This window comes from Monopterus albus, unplaced genomic scaffold, assembly GCF_001952655.1.
Source record: "Monopterus albus unplaced genomic scaffold, M_albus_1.0 scaffold2.1, whole genome shotgun sequence".
Lineage (NCBI taxonomy): Eukaryota > Metazoa > Chordata > Actinopteri > Synbranchiformes > Synbranchidae > Monopterus > Monopterus albus.
The window spans coordinates 7,915,640-7,937,563 of NW_018127882.1; the positions used below are offsets into that span (position 1 = coordinate 7,915,640).

Below are 21,924 nucleotides of genomic sequence, written 5' to 3' on the forward strand. Positions count from 1 at the left end.
GCAGAGAGTGGTAAAGACTGTGGAGAAGATCACCAGGACTCCACTGCCCTCTCTGCAGAGCATTTACCACCGCAGGGTGCATAGGAAAGCTGCCTGCATCCTCAAGGACCGCACCCACCCCTATCACGGACTGTTTTTACCCCTACCCTCCAGTCGGAGGCTCAAGAGTGTGAAATGCAGGACTTCTAGACTTTGATTGCCATCAGACTCCTAAACAGCTGACTCAGAATCTACCCCATATAATTCCATCTGTACTGTTTACATACTCAGTTTGCACATGCATAATTGCACACTCACTGCTGAGTATTTACACTCCACGGCTTGCTCCCTTCACTTGCTGCTTTAAAGTGCCTTAGATTTGTGATTTTACTGCCTATTTAGATTTGTGTTATTGCTCATCTACTTTATATTTCACTTGTATTTTGTGGCATTCATGTGGAAGGCAAAGTAAGAATTTCATTGTACAGGGAAACATGTTTCCTAACTGTGCATATGACAAATAAACACTTTGACCTTTGACATTGTACAGTGCATAAATAGCCTACTACATATTACCTCACTGGCATACCTCCTTTTATATAGTGGCTGCTGTACAACCTAATCTCCCTGTGGGATTAATAAAGTTGTTTTTTTTTCTCTAAATATAATAGTGAAACCTGATTGTCAAAATTCTCAGTCCAATGTTTTTAAACACTTTTTTTTTCTAGCTTGACATATGAAGCGATTATGTGGGCAACTGTGGTTCAGTGGGTAGAGCAGCCATCGCCCAACCGGAGGGTTGGAGGTTCGAATCACGGTGCCTGCAGTCCACATGTCGAAGTGTCCTTGGGCAAGACACTGAACCCCAAAGTTGCCCCCAGTGGTTATAGCCATCGGTGTGAGTTGGCACCGCAGATGGCTCCCTTGGTTCTGTACTGGAAACATATTCCTTGTGTGTAACATACTTGGCCAAATAAAGGTGATTATTAATAATTAAATAGCAAAATTATTAGCAATTAGGCAACTTATAATTCTTTCAGCTACGTAAGTGTTTCAGCACCAATATTAATGCAACAGTCAGTAAACTGTCAAGGTTTGAAAACTTGATTTATTTTACTTACTTAAATAACATCAGCAATATTTGTCAGACTGTCTCTGTCAGACCGTGCATACAGTAGGTTACAGATTATAAAATCAGTAAATGACAACATTTGTATGGTTTCCTAGTTCTGACAACAGAATCTGAGCCTGCAGGGCTTCACTCCTCATATGTAAAGTAATATCTTTAATGTACAGGAGGAAGATAAGATATCATTTTCATGTGTGACATAGCATATATTTGTAGACAGTGTACAGACACAGCCTATCTGTACAGGTAGTCTGCTTGTATGTTTGCTGCTATCTCAGCCTCCCATCTATCTCCATTGTTGAGCAGCTTCTCCTTGTTGTACAATAGCTCCTCGTGGGTCTCTGTGGAAAACTCAAAGTTTGGACCCTGAGGGAAAAATTTAGATAAAACAGAGATTAAAAGGTCTGTAGGTCTAAATGTACACAGATGACGTGAAGTTGTATGTTCATAGTCAAGATGATGGATTGAGGGTAAGATACACTGTTTGACAACAATAAATATCTTTCCAGTAAAAGCACATGCCCTAACTGATTCTTCAAACAAACAGAGGACCGTAGCAGTTGAAAACAAAATTCATGATTCAGTATTCCATAATGGTTCAATAATTTGACACTGCATCTCATAATGACAAGTTCTTCTTCTAGTTAAGGTTTCAGTACACTAAGTTGTGTTGTACACTTTCGGCTTTTCCCGTTTAGGGGGAGCCACAGCGAATCGTCACACTGACGACTCACATGTTGACATTTGGCACGTGTTTTACGCCGGATGCAACCTGTGGCGCAGTGGCGAGAGCGCTGCGCCTTAACCACTAGCCTACCAGGGACGGCCTAATAATGTTTAAAGTGAATAATGTTCCAAATGTCCACAATCAATGGTGTGGTAAAAAGAAGAGGGATTCATTATGTTGCTTTTAGAGGTGAAAAGTTGTCCTCAAAAAGTGACACAAGTAGTTGTGTGAAGAATGAAGTAGAGAAGTTCAAACCTTGCCCATGTTCATACTTCCATACATCTCACCAATCACTATGTCAAGTGGGCATAACTGTCAGATTTAAAAATGTTTCAAGTTTCTGCTGTCAGAAAGGAGGCTTCAGATGCAGTTAAATGATCCAACAAGCACTTTGAGCGTACAGAGATGTAATAAATAATAGGCATGTAAATGTGAAACTGATACTTATCTCCTTATTATTTAAGTTCCCTGGCACAAAACTTTAACGAATTCTTTTATTAAATATGATTCAATAGAAAAGTGACATTAATACAGTTTTATTCTGCCGCCATGGTTCAACTCCATAAAATCTCCTATTCAGTCTAGAGTACACTATAATCTTATTCCTACCTCAACAATGGCATCAACAGGACAAGCTTCCTGGCAGAAGCCACAGTAGATACACTTAGTCATATCGATGTCATAGCGTGTAGTTCTCCTGCTGCCATCAGCTCGAGTCTCAGCTTCAATGGTAATGGCCTGGGTTCAACATAGGGAAGAAAGGGAATAAACAAAACCAGAGCCAGAGAGGACAGACGGAATTCAACATACTCACAGCCCTAGCAAGGTGAGAGATTAACTGAGTACATGGCTAAGTTACATTGATTTTTCTGCGGAATTATAGCATCAACAGAATTCAGGATGTTCAATAAGTATGGCATAAACAGTATTAGCAACATAAATATCACACACTTTGGTAGCTACATAGCTTTCTTGACTTTTGTGCATAAAAGTACATTTTGTTTGCCTAGATATTTTTTAAAAGATTTCGGTTTCAGATTTTTTCCCCAAGATTTGATCTCAAGCCATCCTGCATTTTTGTTTGATGCTAGAGGACACTGTTCAGAAAACTTTATATACAAGGTCACCCTAGAGTGAGGACAGCTCAGGATAACAGAAACCAACACAAAGAGAAGACAAAAATGTAGAGTGAAAACACCAGAGAGCTGCTGAGAATGCAAGACAGTTCTGAAGAGTAAAAATGTGTCAACTACAAAGTGCACTACAAGCTGTATTTCTGTGAAATGGCTTCCTCTAAATCCTTACTATTCAAAACACCAATAAATCCTTGGATTTATTCAAATAAATGTGTGTGTATGGTTTTGTTCACCTGAGCAGGGCAGATAGCCTCACACAGCTTACAGGCAATGCAGCGCTCCTCTCCACTAGGGTAGCGGCGAAGGGCGTGTTCTCCACGGAAGCGAGGTGACAGAGGGCCCTTCTCAAATGGGTAGTTGATGGTGGCAGGCTCACGGAACAAGTAACTTAGGGTCATCGCCAAACCTGGAGGCAGGGGTAGCCAAAGACAGTTATGACTCACTTATATGGCAATGCTGATGTTATTCTCAGTTGTCTCTATATCAAAACTGCCAAGAAATCACATGAAAAGAACAAAAGTGAATTAATACACATTTGGTAGTCTTCAGATTTCATAATTTCATATACACAGTCAAGACATCCAGAGCCTGAAGCAGAAAAGCAAGCCCAAAACATCAGTGAACCTCCACCATGTTTGACTGTAGGGACTGCATTCTTTTCTTTGAAGGCCTCATTTCCTTTTCTGAAAACTGTAGAATGATATTCTCTACCAAAAAGCTGTATTTCAGTCTCATCTGTCCAGAAGGATTGTGGCTTCCTCACGTACGTTCTGGCTTTTTTATGTTTCTGTGTCAGCAGTGGGGTCTCCTGCCATAGCGTTCCTTGTCATGAAGTGCATAGTTTGCATGTTCTCCCTGTGCATGAGTGGGTTCTCTCTGGGTACTCTGGCTTCCTCCTACAGTCCAAAGCCATGCGGCTTAGGTTGACTGACGACTCCAAATTGCCCGTAGGAGTGAGTTTCAAGTGCATGTTGTTGTTTCTCTACATGTCAGCCCTGTGACAGACTGGCAACCTGTCCAGGGTGTACCCCACCTCCCACCCAATATCAGCTGGGATAGGATCCAGCCCCCCCATGACCTATTCAGGAATAAGCGGTATAGATATCGGATGGATGGATAGATGTAAGTCACAGAAAAGTGAGTTGTGTAAGGTTTTGGCTACACAGTCAATACTTTTTAACAGAATAAATTAACTGTCGGTTTTTATTTTTACATGAGAGGACATTCTTCACAATACAAAAAATAATAGTTACCACTAGGAATATCACGTAACCCTACAGATTATATGGGCTGTCTGCACTGAAATCACCTCTAAAGAGCTCAGTCCAAAGGAGGGTTGTGGCAGCACGGTCAGTGATTGACTTCATGTCTGTTGGGATCTCCTGAGCATTTACATATTCTGCAAGCAGCATAGAAAGAGACAAGAGTATATGATTAGATAATTCCAAAGTGTGGCCACATGCTCCACCGCTGAGAATGTCATACATACATACTGTACATGAACAGCTCTCGACTGGCAGCAGTACTTACTATAGCCCTCTCTCTGCACACTGAGACTAAAAGGCCGCATGACACCAGCACCATATCCAAAAATGCCTGGAAAAATACATATAATGTAATACAATACTTCATTTTGTGCTTTCAAACTTTATTGTTTTAATGCCACTTGCTTCATACCTTGCTTTGAGTAGCATCGGAGAACACGAAGACTCAGTGCAGCAGACATCTGAACAAAGAAGACAGTGGAAAAAGAAAACTGAAATAGACTCATTAAAGGAACTAAAATGCACACAGTACATCCAGGGAACTTCTACTGCTGCAACCCAGAAAATGTCCTACTCTGTAAATAATGGAGGAGTGAGTGAGCAATGGAGGTAGACCTGAGTCAAAATGCTGAGATCCTAAGATCCTGCCTCAAATCTCCCCCATTACGTCATGGTTTTCTATATTCAATTCAATTTTATTTGTATAATGCCAAATCACAACAACAGTCTCAGGACACTTAACATACAAAGTAAGGTCTTGACCTAATAATTATTATTATTATTATAGAGGAAAAACCCGACAAATCCCTCTTGAGCAAGCACTTGGTGACAGTGGGGATGAAAAATTCCCTTTAAGGGAAGAAACCTCCAACAGACCCCGGCTCTTGGTGGGCAGCCTTCTGCCTCGACTGGTTGGGGTGAGTGGATAGAAGAGAGAGTAAAGAAAAGAAAAGCAACAAGACACAACAAACAAACACTGGGCAGGTTAATGTGACCAGTGACTGCTCATTAGAAATGTAGAGCTCCAGAGCCAGGACTACCTGCAGAAAGGTACAGGGCGAGAGAGAGGACACACTACGGGAGAGAGGAGACAGTTAGTGATGCATAATGGTGCCATATAGATGCATGGAGAGAGAGAGGAGAGAATCATGGAGGGCACTCACAGCAGCCTAGGCATGCAGGAAGAATGGGGAAAAACTGTAACAAATTCAGTTTACGGGAGGATTCCTTGCTAAGTTAGATCAGCTGTCAAAATACAGTTACTTCTTCATATAACGTTACAGTAAAATAGAAAGGTGACCGGAATAGATATTTTTATGTTGCCAAATATTTGTGATTGTTAACAAATGAAATTAGATATAAACACACTATAAGGTGTATGGCTTATTTTAATTAGGTGACCTTACTTTATTAGTGTAACGTCATACTACTTTCCACCACATATGAAACTCTGTTGTTCCAATTATCGGACTGTACGACTCATATGAATGCATCATTGCTAACAACCGTTAGCATAAATTGGTTCCTGGGATGTTATCTTAGATATTTATGTAGGAATAGCATGGGCGGTTATACGTTAACGTTGGTGTTAGTTAGTTAGTTATCAGTTTCCTTAAAACGTTCATTTGATTATTTTATTTATTCAGACCATACATTCGTAAAACTAAATTATGTTTGACCTGATAGCTGTCACTATAGGTAGGTCGCTCTAATAGCTAACTTGGTAACGTTAGTTAATTTTAGGGTAGCTTAGCCAGTAAAAGCTCAAGCGACTCAAAATGGTTTTATTTCCGAAGTCTAAAACAGTCAACAGCAGTAACCAGCTCCTCTTAACAACAATCTTCTGCTAAACGTACCTCTATGACAAATTTCTGGTGACCATCAACATCCAAACAGCAAATCAGTCCTTGAACCAAAGAACGTACATTGCCTTCTTCTTCTTCTTCGACTGGATTTTCGGCAGGCTGTACACAATGAAGCGCAATGCTGCCCTCCACGGGACAAAAGGTGAAAAGAAAAAAGCCTCTATCAAACAAAGAATAGCTTATCCGGTGGGATGTAAATACTTTGACTGCTCTCACAATGGGTTGTGAAAAAACAGACTTAAGGAGAAGAGACCCAAATCTAAAAGGTCCTTGAATAGCCTAATTGTGGTCTTTCTTTTCTATAAATATTACAAGAAAACATATTCAGAACCATCTCTGTATTACCACACTGACATAGACCATTTGGGTGTTTCCCCAGTATTCCCCAAACAGCTGGCCACACCACAGTGCCCAAGTCTCAGTATGGGAATGTACCGTACATTGCCTGAACTAATGTTACAGAATTGTATTTATGCAAAATTCAAGTGCTCTTCATTAATTTTCATTCTTCATGAGAAAACCACAAAAGCAGTTTCACTCTTGCTGATATTTTCCACTGTATTCAAATAAACATGGTACTACCTACATCCATCAAAAGCAGCAAGAAACTTATACAAGAGGAAGCATTTAAAGCAGAGCACTCACTCTGGTGGCATATTTGATATTTTATTTATGCAACTGAGTATCACTTCCATGACAGCTAAAAAGGATCATATACCATAAATAGTCACTTGCACATCTACATTGCTTTTCAGAGGGAAGTTGGTTTAAGTGACACTGCGCATTTGTAATACTCTGGGGGAGAGAGAGAGAGAGAGAGAGAGAGAGCAAATGAGCAAGAGAGGGGGAGGAAGTTTGTCTTCCACTCTCACCATTGGAAGATCTCACACTTCACCTCTTCAGTAACCGAGTGATCGAAACATGACGGAAAAGCAAACGGTAATCACATTTAAATGCATATTTTAAGTGAATTAATAGCTGTACTCTTGGTTTGGATATATGTAGGTCCTCGTGGTGTAAAGGTCAGGGAAGCTGACTTTGACTTTACACTACTACTAAAAAACAATAGAACTCCTAACCATGAATCAAATAAAGGAAGTGGTACAAATACAAAAATAGCAATAATTACAGCAGAACAATTCTTAGTTACCAACAAGCTAGATTTTTTTTTTTTTTTTTTTTGAGATTACTCAACATCGTTGACATTTCTGCATGTGGGAGACATTGTAAAGTCACACAACTCTGAAACATCAATTTGGCTTCACATAATCATGACATTAGACTACACACAAAAAACGAGAGCTTCCTCTTCTTTTTCAGTAAAATGTTAAGTCCGACCCAGAAAAACCTCAGTGACGAGGACAGCTCTGGATCTGACGCCGGGTCAGAGGTTAGTGTGGAACCTGAGACAGATCGGTTTGGCTTCATTCTGACCAATGGATCCTCCACTGGGTGAGCAGTTCCACATTTGTGCTTGTGTAGGCTTACTGTTACTGTAGTACCTTTGACTCATTTTATTTAAAAAAAAGGCCAAATGGTAGACAGACAAACATATGCCGTGCTCAGATTACTAAAATGTCTCAAGGTAGATTACAGAATGGCCTTATAAAAATATATATTTCAGTCAACAATAAACTTATGTATTTTTCTACTGCTCTGGTCTGATTATTACATTAAATGCTATCTATTGCCACATAAATACCATGGACTTTTATTTCTACTACTGCTCTATGTTGTGTCATCACTTCTGTTTGTGTTTTGAGGCCTGTAAGCACTTAAAATTAAAATATTTCCATTTCTTCCTGTAAATGTCAAAAGATGACTTAAAACAAATTGATCCCTGAAAAATGTCCCACTAGTAAGTAGATGGTATGGTGCATACCATCTGAAAACCAATATTTTTAGCTAACTCTTTTGAGACAGAACAGCATCTGTATCAAAGACACAAATCCTACTGGGAAAATATCGCACCTATCTGATTAATAAAATGCAGTCAAGACAATTAGTCAACAGGTGTCATTAGGAAAAGCTGCACATTCCAAAACATTTATTTGAGAATAAAATATCACAGTTTTAACTCCAGCCCCACACACACACACACACACACACACACACAGAGAGAGAGAGAGAGAGTCCAAAGAAATGCAGCTTAGGTTGACTGGTGGCTCTAAATTGTTCATAAGCGTGAATTTATTTGAGAATAAAATATCACAGTTTTAACTCCAGCCCCACACACACACACACACACACACACACAGAGTCCAAAGAAATGCAGCTTAGGTTGACTGGTGGCTCTCAATTGTTCATAAGCGTGAGAGTGGATGTGTGTGGTTGTCTATAAGTGTCAGCCTTGAGATAGACTGGCGATCTATACAGGGTGTAACCCACTTCAAACGCTATGTCAGCTGTCAGTCTTAATACAGCACAACATGTGTCAAACAAGAGTAAGCATTTTGGCAAAAAAATTCAAAAAGGAAGAGACAAAACCTGCTGCAACATTACAAGACCCTTTTATAATTCTTGAGAAATGTGTAAAAGCTGTGCCAAAAGAGCTCAAAGTGGAATTACATACGAGAACACCAAGCATTTCTTACTCACAAATAATATTAGCAAAACATTTCATAAGCAACTGACTCTAAATTTACTTTATATTTACACAGTAACTCTAAAATGTCTGTGGTGGACCGTAGATGTAGCAGTGAAATCAAAAAAAGACCTGATAACATCCTGACCTGTTACTATGGAGACTTCACACTGCTAACGTGTGTGGTTTTCCTGTTTCCTGTCTTGTTGTTCACAGCGCTGTTTTTTGTAATGGCAACACAAAAGTGCATGCAGTACTGCTGCACCTCTGACTTAAAGGTGTCCATTTAAATAGCTGCTGAGAGAGCCTCAATACTGCACAGTCTACAGATGACACACATAAAAGGCTCTCATTACTGTGAAAATACAGTTATTTCATGTTTAAAGATGGTATTTTGTTGCTGTTTTGTGCCAGGAATGTGGGCCCACCACCTGAGCTGGTCAGGCAGAGGGAGGCAAAATGGATTGACATCATTCACCAATGGGATCGCATCTTGTTAAAGAAGCCCAGTAAGGTGTGTCCCATCTTAAAGGTCATTATGTGTACAGTAAGAAAGGCACAGTGAATAATAAAATTAACGTTGTCTGACTTCCATTTAAGCCAACCCCGAAGGTTCTGGTATCGTTCATGCTGGCACACTATCCCGCTGGTTTACTGGGACAATTGAACAGAATAGAGCACCACTGGTGTTATCAGTCACACCTGTGCAAGTTGAAGTGTTTGCTGTGAAAGAACCCTATAAGTAATCATACTGACAACAGTGAAAATATAAAATCATGTCACTGCTCTGAACAGATTGTTTGTCTGTTACTCATATGCCTTCAGGTCAAAGTGCAGTGTCAGAAAGGTATCCCTGCTTCACTCAGAGCTAAGTGCTGGCCACTGCTGTGTGGAGCTACTGACAAGATGAAACAAAACTCAAGCCTCTACCAGGCAAGAAAACCAAACACTCTCGCTGTGGTAAATGCTTTCAAACCAGCCATGGTTGGTAGCATTTAGCTATGTGCAGTGGCCTTGTTGCAAAAGACACAACTTGTGCTGAAACAATGTGTGGATTAATTGATTAGCTGCTCAAGAGAAAATGAACTGACCTTAATCTTACAGTCAGTGGTTTATGTCATTTATTTTTTGGTGCCAGCAAATGGGAGACTTTCCTACAATTCCCAGTTATCACTGTAAATTGAACATTTTTGTAATGACAGAGCACATCACCTTGAACTCTTTAAGCTTGTTAAGAGCAAGTATCACTATTCTCTGATTTCTGACAAGCTGAAGGTGAGATGAGTACTTGATTACTTCAGCTGCCAGATTCTGTAATCGACAGCTATCACAAATTTCTGACATGTGGTACTAAAATTTCTATACACTTTCCATAAACTAAACAATATTTCAGTTATAACTGTTAGTTGCAGCACTAAGTGTAAATTCGGCCCTTGCACTGGTGTATATGAACTGTTTTACTGCTTGATACAATAGATATGGAACTAGCAGCATCATGATTAATATTTTAAAGGCAAATTTCACTTTTGTGCCTGTGCTAGTCTCTGGACTCACAGCCTGCCCTGCAGAGCTGGGTGGATGTGATTGAGAGAGACCTGGACCGACAATTCCCCTTCCACGAGATGTTCCTTTCAAAGGATGGACATGGGTAGGTAACATCTCTCCTTCTTTTAGTTTGTACTGACAAGCTGATATCTGAATAACGTTTGTCATCATTTTTCTTTCTGTAAACTCACATCTCTAGTTAAAGGTGACTTTTATCTAAATATAATCACGCCTTGGTTTGTGTGTAGACAGCGTGGCTTGTTCCGGGTGTTGAAAGCCTACACTCAGTATCAACCGGAAGAGGGTTACTGCCAGGCGCAGGGACCGGTGGCTGCAGTGCTGCTGATGAACATGCCTGTTGAGGTAAAAATCAATAAGTTTACCCTTTTCTTTTACATAAAGATGCTGAAAACACATCTCAGGAACATTTCATAAATTTAGATTTAAGTGGAGAAATAAAAATCCATTTTTAGATACTGAATCTATAACGCTGTGGCAGTCCCATAGCACAGACCCTGTTTTAGAGGTATAATGATCTTAGTAGTAACAGGCTAGTACAGTATATGTCCAAAATAATTCAGCTACTGTGGCACCTAATGTTCACCTTATGTAACCTGGCAGGAGGCCTTCTGGTGTTTGGTGCAGATCAGTGAGCAGTACCTGCCTGGATACTACAGCCCTCTTCTGGTGAGGACATGCATGTTCCCACACATGCACAAAATGTACCTGACAACTGTTTACCCTGTCAAACACAAACATGTAGACCAGTAAAATGATCTGGTTAATGATGTGTGCTATGGATTAGTCCTGATTTAGGAAACAACTTCATTAATGTGCACAGTGATGTGTGTGTGTGTTGTGTTGTGTAGGAGGGAGTTCTGTTTGATGCAGCCTTGCTGGCCCGGGTTTTGAAAACGACATGTCCAGCTGCATACAAACACCTGCAGCACCACGGAGTGGAGCCCCTCATGTTCGCCACTGACTGGCTGATGTGTCTGTTCACGCGCCACCTGCCATTCAACACTCTGCTCCGCGTCTGGGACCTGTTTTTCTGCTACGGTAGATCCTTCATATAGGCTGAGGGTCATACAAGATAAACGGTTTTCTTACCCCAACCCCCTCCCCCACGCTTTCTTTTATGCAGGGGTGCGGGTGCTACTGCAGGTGGCGGTGGTGCTGGTGCGTCGGGTCCTGGGTCGAGCTGAGCAGAGGAAGCAGTGCCAAGGCCAGATGGAGACACTGGAGAAGCTGAGGGCCATCAGGGAGCAGGTCCAAGAGGAAGATGACATCTTCGTAGTAGAAGTAAGGATAAAACATATGACTGCTGGTGAAGGCTGAGACTATGAACTCTGGTTTACTAGCTACCACACACTTCAAGAAAAGTGTAAGTTTCCTTACAAATGTTACAGGAAAAAAAAGTTTTAAACATGATCACATCTAGTTTAATAAAACAAACTGAACACAAGCTCCACTCACTACTGCACAGAAAATGTTAGACTGCACTACCACATTAAATGAGGTAATATATCTAAAAACAGTGTTCCTTTACTGTAACAGAGTTCTAGACACTTGCTACATCTATGTCAAAATGCACTAAACCAGCCTATGGTGGCCCAACTACAAATGCCACAGCACTCCATGTTGGTTTTCCCTTTAATGTGTCACCCATCAACACCCTGAACTCTAAAAATGACATTAAAACAAAAGTGACACCAGTGCTTATTTTCCCTTTTCAGGTGTGCTCAGTGCCACTGTCAGCCAGAGATCTGGAGAAGCTTACGACGAAGGAGTTAAAAAAGTGGAGGAAGGACAAACCCTCATCCACCTTTGACCCCAGAGGTCGTTGCCAGGGATACCGGATGGTGTTGGCGAGGGTTCAATATAACAAGGAGGAATGGGAAAGGAAGGAGAGGGAGAAAGGGAACCTGTCTGTCCCTCTTGCTCGCTCAGCCTCCACTCTGTCACTGTCTCCATCGTTACTTCACAAAAAGTGGAGGAAAGGGGGAAAAGTTAACACAGGTGAATGGGAAGGTGGAGGTAAAGTCGTGAGACATCTTTCAATGGGAGCAAAGGAGGACTGGAGAAGCTGGAATGACTTTCATTTTAAGAAGGTGCAGGGTGTTCAGGAGGAGGAGGACATAGTTTCAGAGGAGGACACAGTTTCAGAGGAACAAAAAAACCAGAGTGAGTTCAAACTAACACCACAAACTGAAGGGAAAGAACTTTTAGAAGATCCTAAAACAACTGACAAAATCCAAAACAAAACAGAGCACATAGAAGAAATAGTAAAAGAACAGACTGAAGAAATGGAAACAAGAATCCTTTCAGTGGAAAGGGAGGAGAGCCAACTCAAAGAGGCAGAGAACACCAAAATGCTTTCAGAAGTGAGAGAAGAAACAAATATAGAGCCCGAATCAAACCAAGATCCTGCCAAAGATCAGACTGTTGAAAATATTCTTCAACCCAGTGAACATAGTTTGCAGCACGAACAAGGAGAGAAGCTGGACTCCACTCACTCACAAGTCGAGGAACAGCAGGATCACAAAGGGCAGGACCAGGAAATTCTTGTCAAAGACACAAATGAAGAGACCAAAAAAGTAAAAGTGGCAGAAAGTGAACATACAGTTGCAGTAGATGAAAATCAGAGTGAGATACAGAAAGATGGGGATTCTCACACAAACGCCAACAAAGAGATGCAAGTAGGAGTAGACTCAAGTGAGGAACAGATGACTCAGGTTGGCATGAAACCAGAGGAGACAGAAACTAAAAATGTACAACAGAAGCAGGTGGACACAGCCACAGACGTCTCAGAAACAAGAACTGAGACAAGTCTGGGCTCAGAGACTGACACCAGTGTTGAAGCACCAGACCCAGATCATACAGCAGAAACAGAAACACAACAGCAACAGGAAGAAGTGGTCACGGAGACAGACAAAAACTCAGGGAAAGACGCATCTGAAGTAAAATACCCCAGTCCTGAGTCATTGGCAGAAACAGAAACGACAAAAGAGGCTCATGCCCAAACAGAGACAGATACTGATGTACTGACAGAGAAACAGGAAGAAGCAGCCATGAGGGATGAAGTGGAGGCTGAAATAGTCAAATTAGACTCAGAACAAAACATGAATTCAAAGACAGAGACGACAATAAAAGCAGAAACATTCATCCTTTCTTCACCCGAATGCATCCAACAACAAGAAGTCAGTGACACAGCAGCCAACACAGAGACTCCACCTGGAATACCAGCTGCATGCAGCACAGTGGCAGAGTCCACTGAAGCATTTGCTCAGTACTCAGAGAAAAACTGTGATACAGTAGCATCTGAACCTACACAGGAAAAAGAAGAAAGAATTTTTACTGCACACTCAGAGGCACAGGCTGACAATGATCAAACACAAGCAGAGGAAACACCAGCTGAAAAACCTGACACGGTAGCACCTCCACACACTGAGGGGGCTTCAACACAGGCTGAAGCAGAGAATCTCACTGCCGAGTCTGATGTGAGGACATGTTCAGTAGAAACAAGAACCTCTGATGAGTTTGCACCTGAACAACTGACGAGCCAGGTCGCCATAAGTCCTGTGGAGGAGGAAAGGTCAGAAAACATTCCACCAAAGACTGTAGGAAAAGAAATCATCATCATTTCTACTTCTAACGTGACAGACAGCCCACATGCTGTCAGCATCCCACAGGTCCGAAACAAAGATCATATTCAGGCTGAGGCAAATACTCTGACACAAGCCTTTGAGCACTGCAGCAACCGGTCCTCAGGTGATTTCTGTGTCCGTAAGTCTTCCAGCACCCATGGGTCCAGGTTAGCGCGTAGGCTCTCTGAAGACCTCTTCACTACCCCACAGAAAACTAGCCAATCACAACCTATTCTTAATCACCCAGACATGAAACACAGTGAATCACAGCCCCAACCTGGAGCTGTAAACCCAACTCAAACTCCTCCCAATGTTACTCAGTCTTCAGAAGCCAAACCACCACTGTCCACAGATATAACAGAGGGGAATGTGCCACAGCAGCAGCCACAGGCCCCCCCTAAACGTTTTGGTCTCTTCCGCAGACTGAAAAGAGAACAGCCCAAAAAGGCAAAGGAAAAGGAGACACAGAAAATGCAAGTCCCCAAAATCTTGATTCAGGACTTCAGTGATGGAACGGGAATGCTGGTTGAGGAGGAAGGGCAGGAGAAACTGAGCTCGAGGGAAAGGAGGCGGCAGCGGAGGGAGAGGGAGAGAAGGGAGAAAGAGGAGGCGAAGTCAAGGAAGAAAAAAGAAAAAGAGCTGGAGAAGGAGAGAGAGCAAGGAAGGAGGAAACCACAGACAAGAGGGAAAAGTTTTCAAGGGCATCAGGAAAAAAGTAGCAATGATGTACCTCAATCTGCAAAGACTGGCTCACAGACGCGTAGATGTTCTGTTTCTTATGCTGAATATTACTTCTGACAAGACATTTGCAATAGTATCTGGAGGGCTGAGGTCTGGAGGACATGGTTGTGGTTAAAGCTTTTCATTAGGATCATCATCTTCTGCAGAGTAAGAAGTGACATTTAAGACACTGAAATCACCTGCATTATGATAACAGCTGCATTTTATATAATAAGCAACTTCTGGGCATTGCTTACATTTAGTGAATGCCATATTTTTGCTGCACCTTTAACTGAGTACTCTACACCTCAGCCTTGCAGATTCTGTCTATTGAGGTATCAATTTGAGAGGAAGACGTTCCTCTCACCCTAAATCCGTCATACTTTAACCTTCTGACATGTAAATAAATCATAAATAAGGCTGACATACTTGGAAAAATAGCAGTTTTATTTGGATGGTCTTTTTCACTGATTCTTGATTAAAAACCAAAGAGAATCCAAACAAAAATAAACGAGAAGTGCTTCATGTGTAGTTTCACAGAATCCCAGATTTCCACCAATATGGTCCAGTAAAAAGCTGAAATACACTTGTGCTGTACTGATGGCCTCTGCAAATTTCTGTCCATGTAAAAAAAACAAAACAAAACAAAACAAAACAAAACAAAACAAAACACTTGCAGTACAAAACTTGTAAAAACAAGGGTCCAAGTGTTCCAGGTACTGTAGCATGGTTTAACAGAAATAATCTAAGTGCACATACATGCACCCACTTTCAGGTCAGTTCATCTCTGTCCTCTCGTCCATCAGTCCACTGTCACTCCATACAAGTGTCATCTTCACTGTCACTGGCCAACACATTCTGATGTGTTATTGGCTGAGTACTCATCTGAGGAGACGGGGGAAGCACCGATCCAAAGAACAGGGAGCAGAACTGTGAGAGAACACGAGAGGGCAAAATATTACAGGGATTTAAACTGACATGAAAAGTTAGACAAAATGTTTCTACAGGTAACATCCAGTCACTTGACAATTGAGTGCTGCAGACTACACAACTTTTACTTTGATTTACCTGTATCAGATAAATTTAGGATACCGTACTCACGCCTGTCACAACAGGTTGTCATGTTTGAGCAGTTTTACTGCTGTAGCATCTGGGATGGCCCAAGACAAAACTCACGCCTGTCACAACAGGTTGTCATTTTTGAGCAGTTTTACTGCTGTAGTATCTGGGACGGCCCAAGACAAGTCAATACCTACTGTATGTCAATCATAACCTCATAAGAGGTACACTTGGAGCTGCAGCATCTTGAAAATAAGTCTGAGATGGGATATTAGCATTTTCTAAGAGTGCAACAGGAAAGCATGTATGGAGAAGGAGCAAAGCAGCAGCATGTTTCCATTCAATATTGTAATTGTATCGTAATTTGTTTCAGTCACAGACGTCCTCAAAGTGTAGTAACCTTGTAATCAACATTGCTAGTCTAAGATAAGAAGAACTCTGATGTCAACAGTCAGGGATTAAAAAAAAAGGATTCTGCTCTAGGTTTCATGAATCTTTGTGCAAGACTACAAGATCTTTGCAGAGCATACTATGTTTGAGAAGGCTGCTAAAGAGCATGTAGCTGCTAGGAGGAGAAAAATGTATGTTAATACTGTATGTGAGACTTTGTGCTTAAAAAGCACATAGTCTTGCTACAGAATGTCAAGGCAGTGTTTGTAACCATGCTCTCTGAGTGTCACAAGCAGGAGAAATGAAATTGTACACAATTTAATTTTGTGTTTCTAAAAAAAACAAAACAAAAAAAGCCCGTCACTCCAGCCCCCAAAACATGCCACTTTTATTAATGTGAAAACAAAACCACACCTTCTTATCAGGCGGTCTGTTTAAATCGGCTGTCCGATCTCCCTCCTTCCCTTTTTCCTCCTCATTGCGTTTCCTTGACCTGTGACTGACTGCTGCAGGCTGCTTTGAGCACGTGGAAGCAACTAATGGAGATGTGGATGGACCGGTAGTGGAGGGAACTGGTGCAATACTGGTATCCATGGCAATGAGGTAGGAGTCCATGTCATCATTCATGAAGTCATCAGGAGGAGGTGGCGGCTGTGTGCACGTACTGAGAAATGGAGGAGTGCAAGTCAGAAATATGACAAGAATGAGGTATAGAGTTAAGAAAATGACTGAGTGACAGCAGAATGCAAAAAATTCATTCAGTAATATTTTTCCATAACTGCACTGCACAGTCAACATTATATAGAAAATGTGACGCGCCATGATGACTTGTTATTGTGCAAGATTTGCTTAATCTCTGCTAAGCAGCATCCAAAGCATTTATTGTGATAGATAAAGTAAAAATTATAAAAGTGGTAGTTAAGCCAGAATAGAAAATACAGTGTCTGCTCAACTTGTTACTACATTGTGAGACACAGAGGGTTTGCTAGTTATCCGAATGGCTTCTGTAGTCCTGGTGTCAGGCAAGAAATGTTGATTTTACATTTTTCGTGCTGAGAAGCCACACCCCCTGGTGCACAGAGACACAAATACAGACACACACAACTTCAGCTCGCGGCAAGACAAACCTGAACACCCACCATGTCTGTTATCTGATTCCATTTATGACAAGTGAAGACTGTGATGTTTTGAAAATTCGGCCTCATTCTTGTCCAATGAATCACATGTGCCGAATTTAAAACCGTGCACTTCATTTTATTATAGACTGCACAGGACTACACTGCTGATTGTATCAATCTGACAGGACTTTACTGCCAAACTTGAATTAGATTATGCACACACTACCTGCCCTACAGACGAACAAATGTGCTGGTTAGAACACCTGGGGCTTGCGATCAGCACCCTGCACGGGCAGTTTAGAGTTGCATTTGAAATAGTTGTCCTCAGTTATGCTCTTGTCCACCAGATGGCGTGGCATCTTTGCTGAGTAAATGCTGAGTATTTCCTAACTGCTAGTAGCACTAAAGAAACCACTTAAATAAATGGCAGTTTTAATTTCACTTTGTTATACCACTGGCCTTTTCAGTGACTCACTGACAACAGGCCGGCAAGAAAAAAAATTTAAAAAAATAAAAATTCGATCCTATTCAGTTTTGTTTGAATGTTACCGTCTATTGTTGTCTTTACAGTGGTTGGGGTCATCAGACAGCGTGGCCAGCACAAAGTTTCCCTCCAGGACACTGTCTGTTACAGAAAGCACGACAGGGCTGACACAGACACAGACACACACACACACACACACACACACACACACACACAGTAAATGTCAGTAAATTACAGTAACATAAATGATCAGCTTACATCTGTACATAAGTATGCTTACCTGCCTGGCTCATCAAAGTACATAGAAATGGGGAGCCCAGTGGACTCTGCGAACACTAACAAACTCTGAAAGAGAAATGACAATATCTGACTTAAAATACCTCCTAAGAAAATCCATGCAAGATATCAGCATAGCACAACGTATTTCTGCTGCCTCCTACTATGCCCCCAAAAGGTTCCTCTCCCTGTCTGATCAGAATCCCAGCCCTTTCTCCTGGCTAGTCCTCCTAATCTTTTTGCTCTGTAATTGCTGCCTCTGTTCTCTGTCTCACCCGTAGCTCCTTTAAACAGAAGGTGATCCTGTTCTGAGCTTGGACGGCAAAATGGTCGAACTCATCTGCAGCCAGACACAGCTCAGTCAGCATGGCCTTAGACTGCTCTGAGAGGAAAACAGAAAGAAAAGTAAGAATGAATTAAGGAGCAACGCACATACAAGTTTCAAAACCTAAATAGTGTATCGTACCACTATGACTTGCAGAGTTAGAAAAAACTACCTCTACTGACTAAGGACAACCAAGATTTCACAGTACAATGATTTAACAATGTTCTTTATTCTAAGTTACTTGAATATCCTTTCTAAGATTTGTATAAACAAACTGTGTTATGACTTCATAAACATTTACAAATTTGTAACTGCTGGGTTAAAAAAAAAAAAAAAAACAGCCACCTGCTTCATCTTCCACATGGTTCCTGACCCACATCCGATCATCACTCACTGACACAGTCACCTCTTCCAGAGACGGAGGGAAGTGCACAACTGTGTCCACCAGCAGCCTGAGAGTGAGGGAACACAAAAAGAGCGTGAGCATCTAGAGAGGGAGGACAGAAAGAAGGAAAGGAAGAAACTACTACTTCAGGCATATCACTTCATTTGCAGACCAGCAAAAAAATTACACAGAGGGCGACCAGACAGAAAGAGAAACACAAACTGTCAGTACTCTGTTAGTTTTACAGTGAAGAATGTAGAAAGGTGTCAGAGACCTGGGTTGGGCCCTGAATACATTGCCACAGCTGTCCTTATCAAACACTGCCTGTAAGCTTTCACTGTCCTGGAAAGACAGGTTATGTGTCTTCAGGAGGCCTGCAGAGAAAATAGTGACAATTGCTCATAGAACACAATGAGATGAATGCATGATATGCTACTAAAACATATAAGTGACATTTGACATATGATGATTGTAAACCATCTGAGTAGGAAGCAAAACACTGATACCATGCTTGCAGTGCAGGGTGAAGGTGAGGCGGTTCTTCTGATCATCCAATTCAATGCGACACTTTTCCACTGTCTTCTCCAGAGATACCAGAGACCTAAACACGGCCTGTACACTCTGTACACAAAGGGAAAGGCCCATGACTATTTAGTTTGGTCTGAAATATTCAGGTATCACACCAAATAGGCTAAAATTCTACACTGAAGCTGCTACAAAAACAACTTTTTATCCACAATTAAGGTCATTTTAGATATGTATGCACCTTACTTTAATCTCTAAAAACATACGATTCCACTAGAACAAATGCTCTACCCTGTGAAATTACTGCCATCTACAACTTTTAAAGCAAGAAAACCTAGAAGTTTTGCAAATTCTGCACAAAGACAACAGGGTCGTGCCACTGAAACAGATGACTACAGTCTATTGTAAAGTACTGAACATGAGATATAACATGTATAAAGCATTAAGGGAACTATAGCTTATACTTTTCTTTGAGCACACCTTTATTGCCATCTTGCAGCGGAAGGCATACGAACTAGGGATGGTGTACCTGCACAAGAAATGGGAGGAGAAGTTGACTTAAACCTCTTGAAAGTGTTAAAACACATCACAGTGCCATGTATACAGAAGAACGCAGTCTGCACCTGCTGAAAAAGAGTGGCGCGAACAGGAAACAAGCATATGCAGACCGAGAAGAGTTCACAGACCGCAGGGCCAGCTACAAGAGAGTGAGAAAAAAACTAATCAACAGTATTCATTGACGCAAAGTATGCACAACAGGAAGATGGTTACATGCATGGCAGGCAGGAGGAAGTGTTGCTGTATGTGAAAGCATCAGATCAGCTCACTCCATCTTTCTGAGGCTCCACGTACAGGTCATCACCGATCCTTGACAGAGAGTGGACGGCTTTGGCCAGCACTGGACGGTACAGAGAATTATTACTATTAACAGACAGTTATTATAATATAGCGATATTCTAGTTAAAGATATGGTTGAAAAAGTAAGAAATGTTTGCTACCTTTTACGTTTCCTCCCGTGACGACGCAGTCCATATTTGCAAAGTGACTCGATCTTACTTTTCCGTTATATTAGCAACAACTGCTAAAGCTAGTCTAAACTAGCGACTAAACTCCACCAAGAAGTGAAGCACTGGGATTTAAATAGCTTTCACACCGAGTAGAAGTCCTCTTAGTGTCGATATTATGCTCCATTTAGGTACAGCTTTATATTCGAAAGCAAATCGACTCAGCACTATCTTGGAACTATTATCGTTGTTTACGCCGCCATTACCTGCTTCCGCCCTGTAGACCAATCAGACAAACAAGAGCTCAAGGGGGCGCGGTTGACCGTACGCATGCGCAATTGACTTTCGGTTTTTATTAGTTTATAATTAAAAAAAACATTTTTACATTAGAGTATGACTGTTGCAGAGGACAAATGGATTTAATACACCATTAACAATTTGATTTGATTGATTGATTTGAATAAATACATTTATTCAAGTAGATTACTTATAGCACCTTATACTTTCAGTCAATGGTATTTCAGAGACAGGCTGTGTATTATTTTTTTTAACCTTTACTTTGCAAATGTGGGTTATCAAACAACAGGACAATGAGCCAAGCCCAAGAGTACCTGGCTGTAAGTCTTTAATAAATACTGCTAATATTTACAATTCTGAAAGAGAAATGTGTGTGAATGAGCATTGATAATTTTAAATCCAACAAATGTGTCAGGCACAGATATATTAACTGGAGAGTTTACAATTTTTTTACATAAATGTACACAGAAAATATCAAGAATGGATCTCTCACTCCCAGTATGCATCAAGGTGTACTAACATTGATTCCTAAGCCCAAAACAGATCTTCGTAGCATTGAAAACTGGCAACCCATATGCTTGCTTAATAATAATTATAAAGTCCTGGTCTCAATATTTGCCAATAGAATTAAAGCTGTTCTGGATTCTATTATTAGTGCAACACAGCCAGGTTTTATGTAAAACAGATGTATTTCTAGGTATATATGATTAGTCTTAGACAACTTAGATTATTCTCACCTAATTGCAGATGAGAATTGTATTCTCTTTCTGGACTTTTATAAGGCTTTTGTCAACCATAATTTTATTTTAATATCTTAAAAAATTCTGATTTGGTACATATGAAAATGGTGGTCTCAACCTTTTGGAATTTACCACCTTAAATCACACTTTTAAAATTATTTAGTTAAAGTCATATTTAAAATCCCATGCCTCATCACATTTTCTCTAAGATTGGATGGTTAAAGTTTACTTTACTCTGCCTTTACAGTGTCGATAAACTCCAGTAACATGTCATGGGCACTCAACTATAAACACAATTTCTCCTATAACAAATGCTTATCTGGAACAATTGTTATATACTGTACAAGAATAGGTCCTTGTTTTTTTCAGTATTGGTTTGAAAACAATATCATATTGGTTGGACAGCTTTTCAACAGCCATGGTCTTCTATTGACAGGAATCTATGAAGAAATTTAATCTTCCTTTTACACCGAAAGAATACTCAGTGGTTTTTGGAACAATTCCTTCTGGGTTGACAATGTTTTTTAAGAACAAAGATAACATTGCATATGATGATTCTCCTCTATTGGACCCAGCCAACCCATCTGTAGGAAAAACATACAAAAAAGGAAATATCAAGCAATTTGGATGTTTTTTCAGTAAGATCTGATTTCTGAACCATATGTTGTTTCATGCTGGGAAAAGCTATGGTCATTACCTCATAAATATATGATCAATAATCAAA

At 40.8% G+C, this 21,924-nt stretch overlaps 3 protein-coding genes across 3 annotated transcripts; 1 reads left to right on the plus strand and 2 right to left on the minus strand.

The window, feature by feature from the left end:
- Nucleotides 1–1,069: 1,069 nt before the first annotated feature.
- ndufs8b (NADH:ubiquinone oxidoreductase core subunit S8b) lies at nucleotides 1,070–6,244 on the minus strand. Its single transcript, XM_020590251.1, has 7 exons — nucleotides 6,093–6,244; nucleotides 4,649–4,697; nucleotides 4,502–4,567; nucleotides 4,281–4,370; nucleotides 3,205–3,377; nucleotides 2,445–2,573; nucleotides 1,070–1,474 (listed from the first exon to the last, which is right to left on the minus strand). Exons 2-7 carry the CDS (start codon nucleotides 4,695–4,697, stop codon nucleotides 1,343–1,345), a joined length of 639 nt encoding a protein of 212 aa, XP_020445907.1. The 5' UTR covers nucleotides 6,093–6,244; the 3' UTR covers nucleotides 1,070–1,342.
- A 662-nt stretch (nucleotides 6,245–6,906) lies between these two features.
- On the plus strand, nucleotides 6,907–14,929 carry tbc1d10c (TBC1 domain family, member 10C). The gene is made up of 10 exons (XM_020595950.1): nucleotides 6,907–7,040; nucleotides 7,422–7,553; nucleotides 9,100–9,199; nucleotides 9,511–9,618; nucleotides 10,227–10,333; nucleotides 10,479–10,593; nucleotides 10,852–10,917; nucleotides 11,100–11,289; nucleotides 11,375–11,532; nucleotides 11,967–14,929. Exons 2-10 carry the CDS (start codon nucleotides 7,426–7,428, stop codon nucleotides 14,673–14,675), a joined length of 3,681 nt encoding a protein of 1,226 aa, XP_020451606.1. The 5' UTR covers nucleotides 6,907–7,040; nucleotides 7,422–7,425; the 3' UTR covers nucleotides 14,676–14,929.
- Nucleotides 14,930–15,023: 94 nt separating this feature from the next.
- Nucleotides 15,024–20,450, minus strand: rad9a (RAD9 checkpoint clamp component A). Its single transcript, XM_020595961.1, has 12 exons — nucleotides 20,158–20,450; nucleotides 19,987–20,057; nucleotides 19,783–19,856; nucleotides 19,640–19,688; nucleotides 19,141–19,255; nucleotides 18,909–19,008; nucleotides 18,595–18,701; nucleotides 18,200–18,306; nucleotides 17,929–17,993; nucleotides 17,714–17,812; nucleotides 16,461–16,710; nucleotides 15,024–15,527 (listed from the first exon to the last, which is right to left on the minus strand). Exons 1-12 carry the CDS (start codon nucleotides 20,189–20,191, stop codon nucleotides 15,411–15,413), a joined length of 1,188 nt encoding a protein of 395 aa, XP_020451617.1. The 5' UTR covers nucleotides 20,192–20,450; the 3' UTR covers nucleotides 15,024–15,410.
- Nucleotides 20,451–21,924: the final 1,474 nt, after the last annotated feature.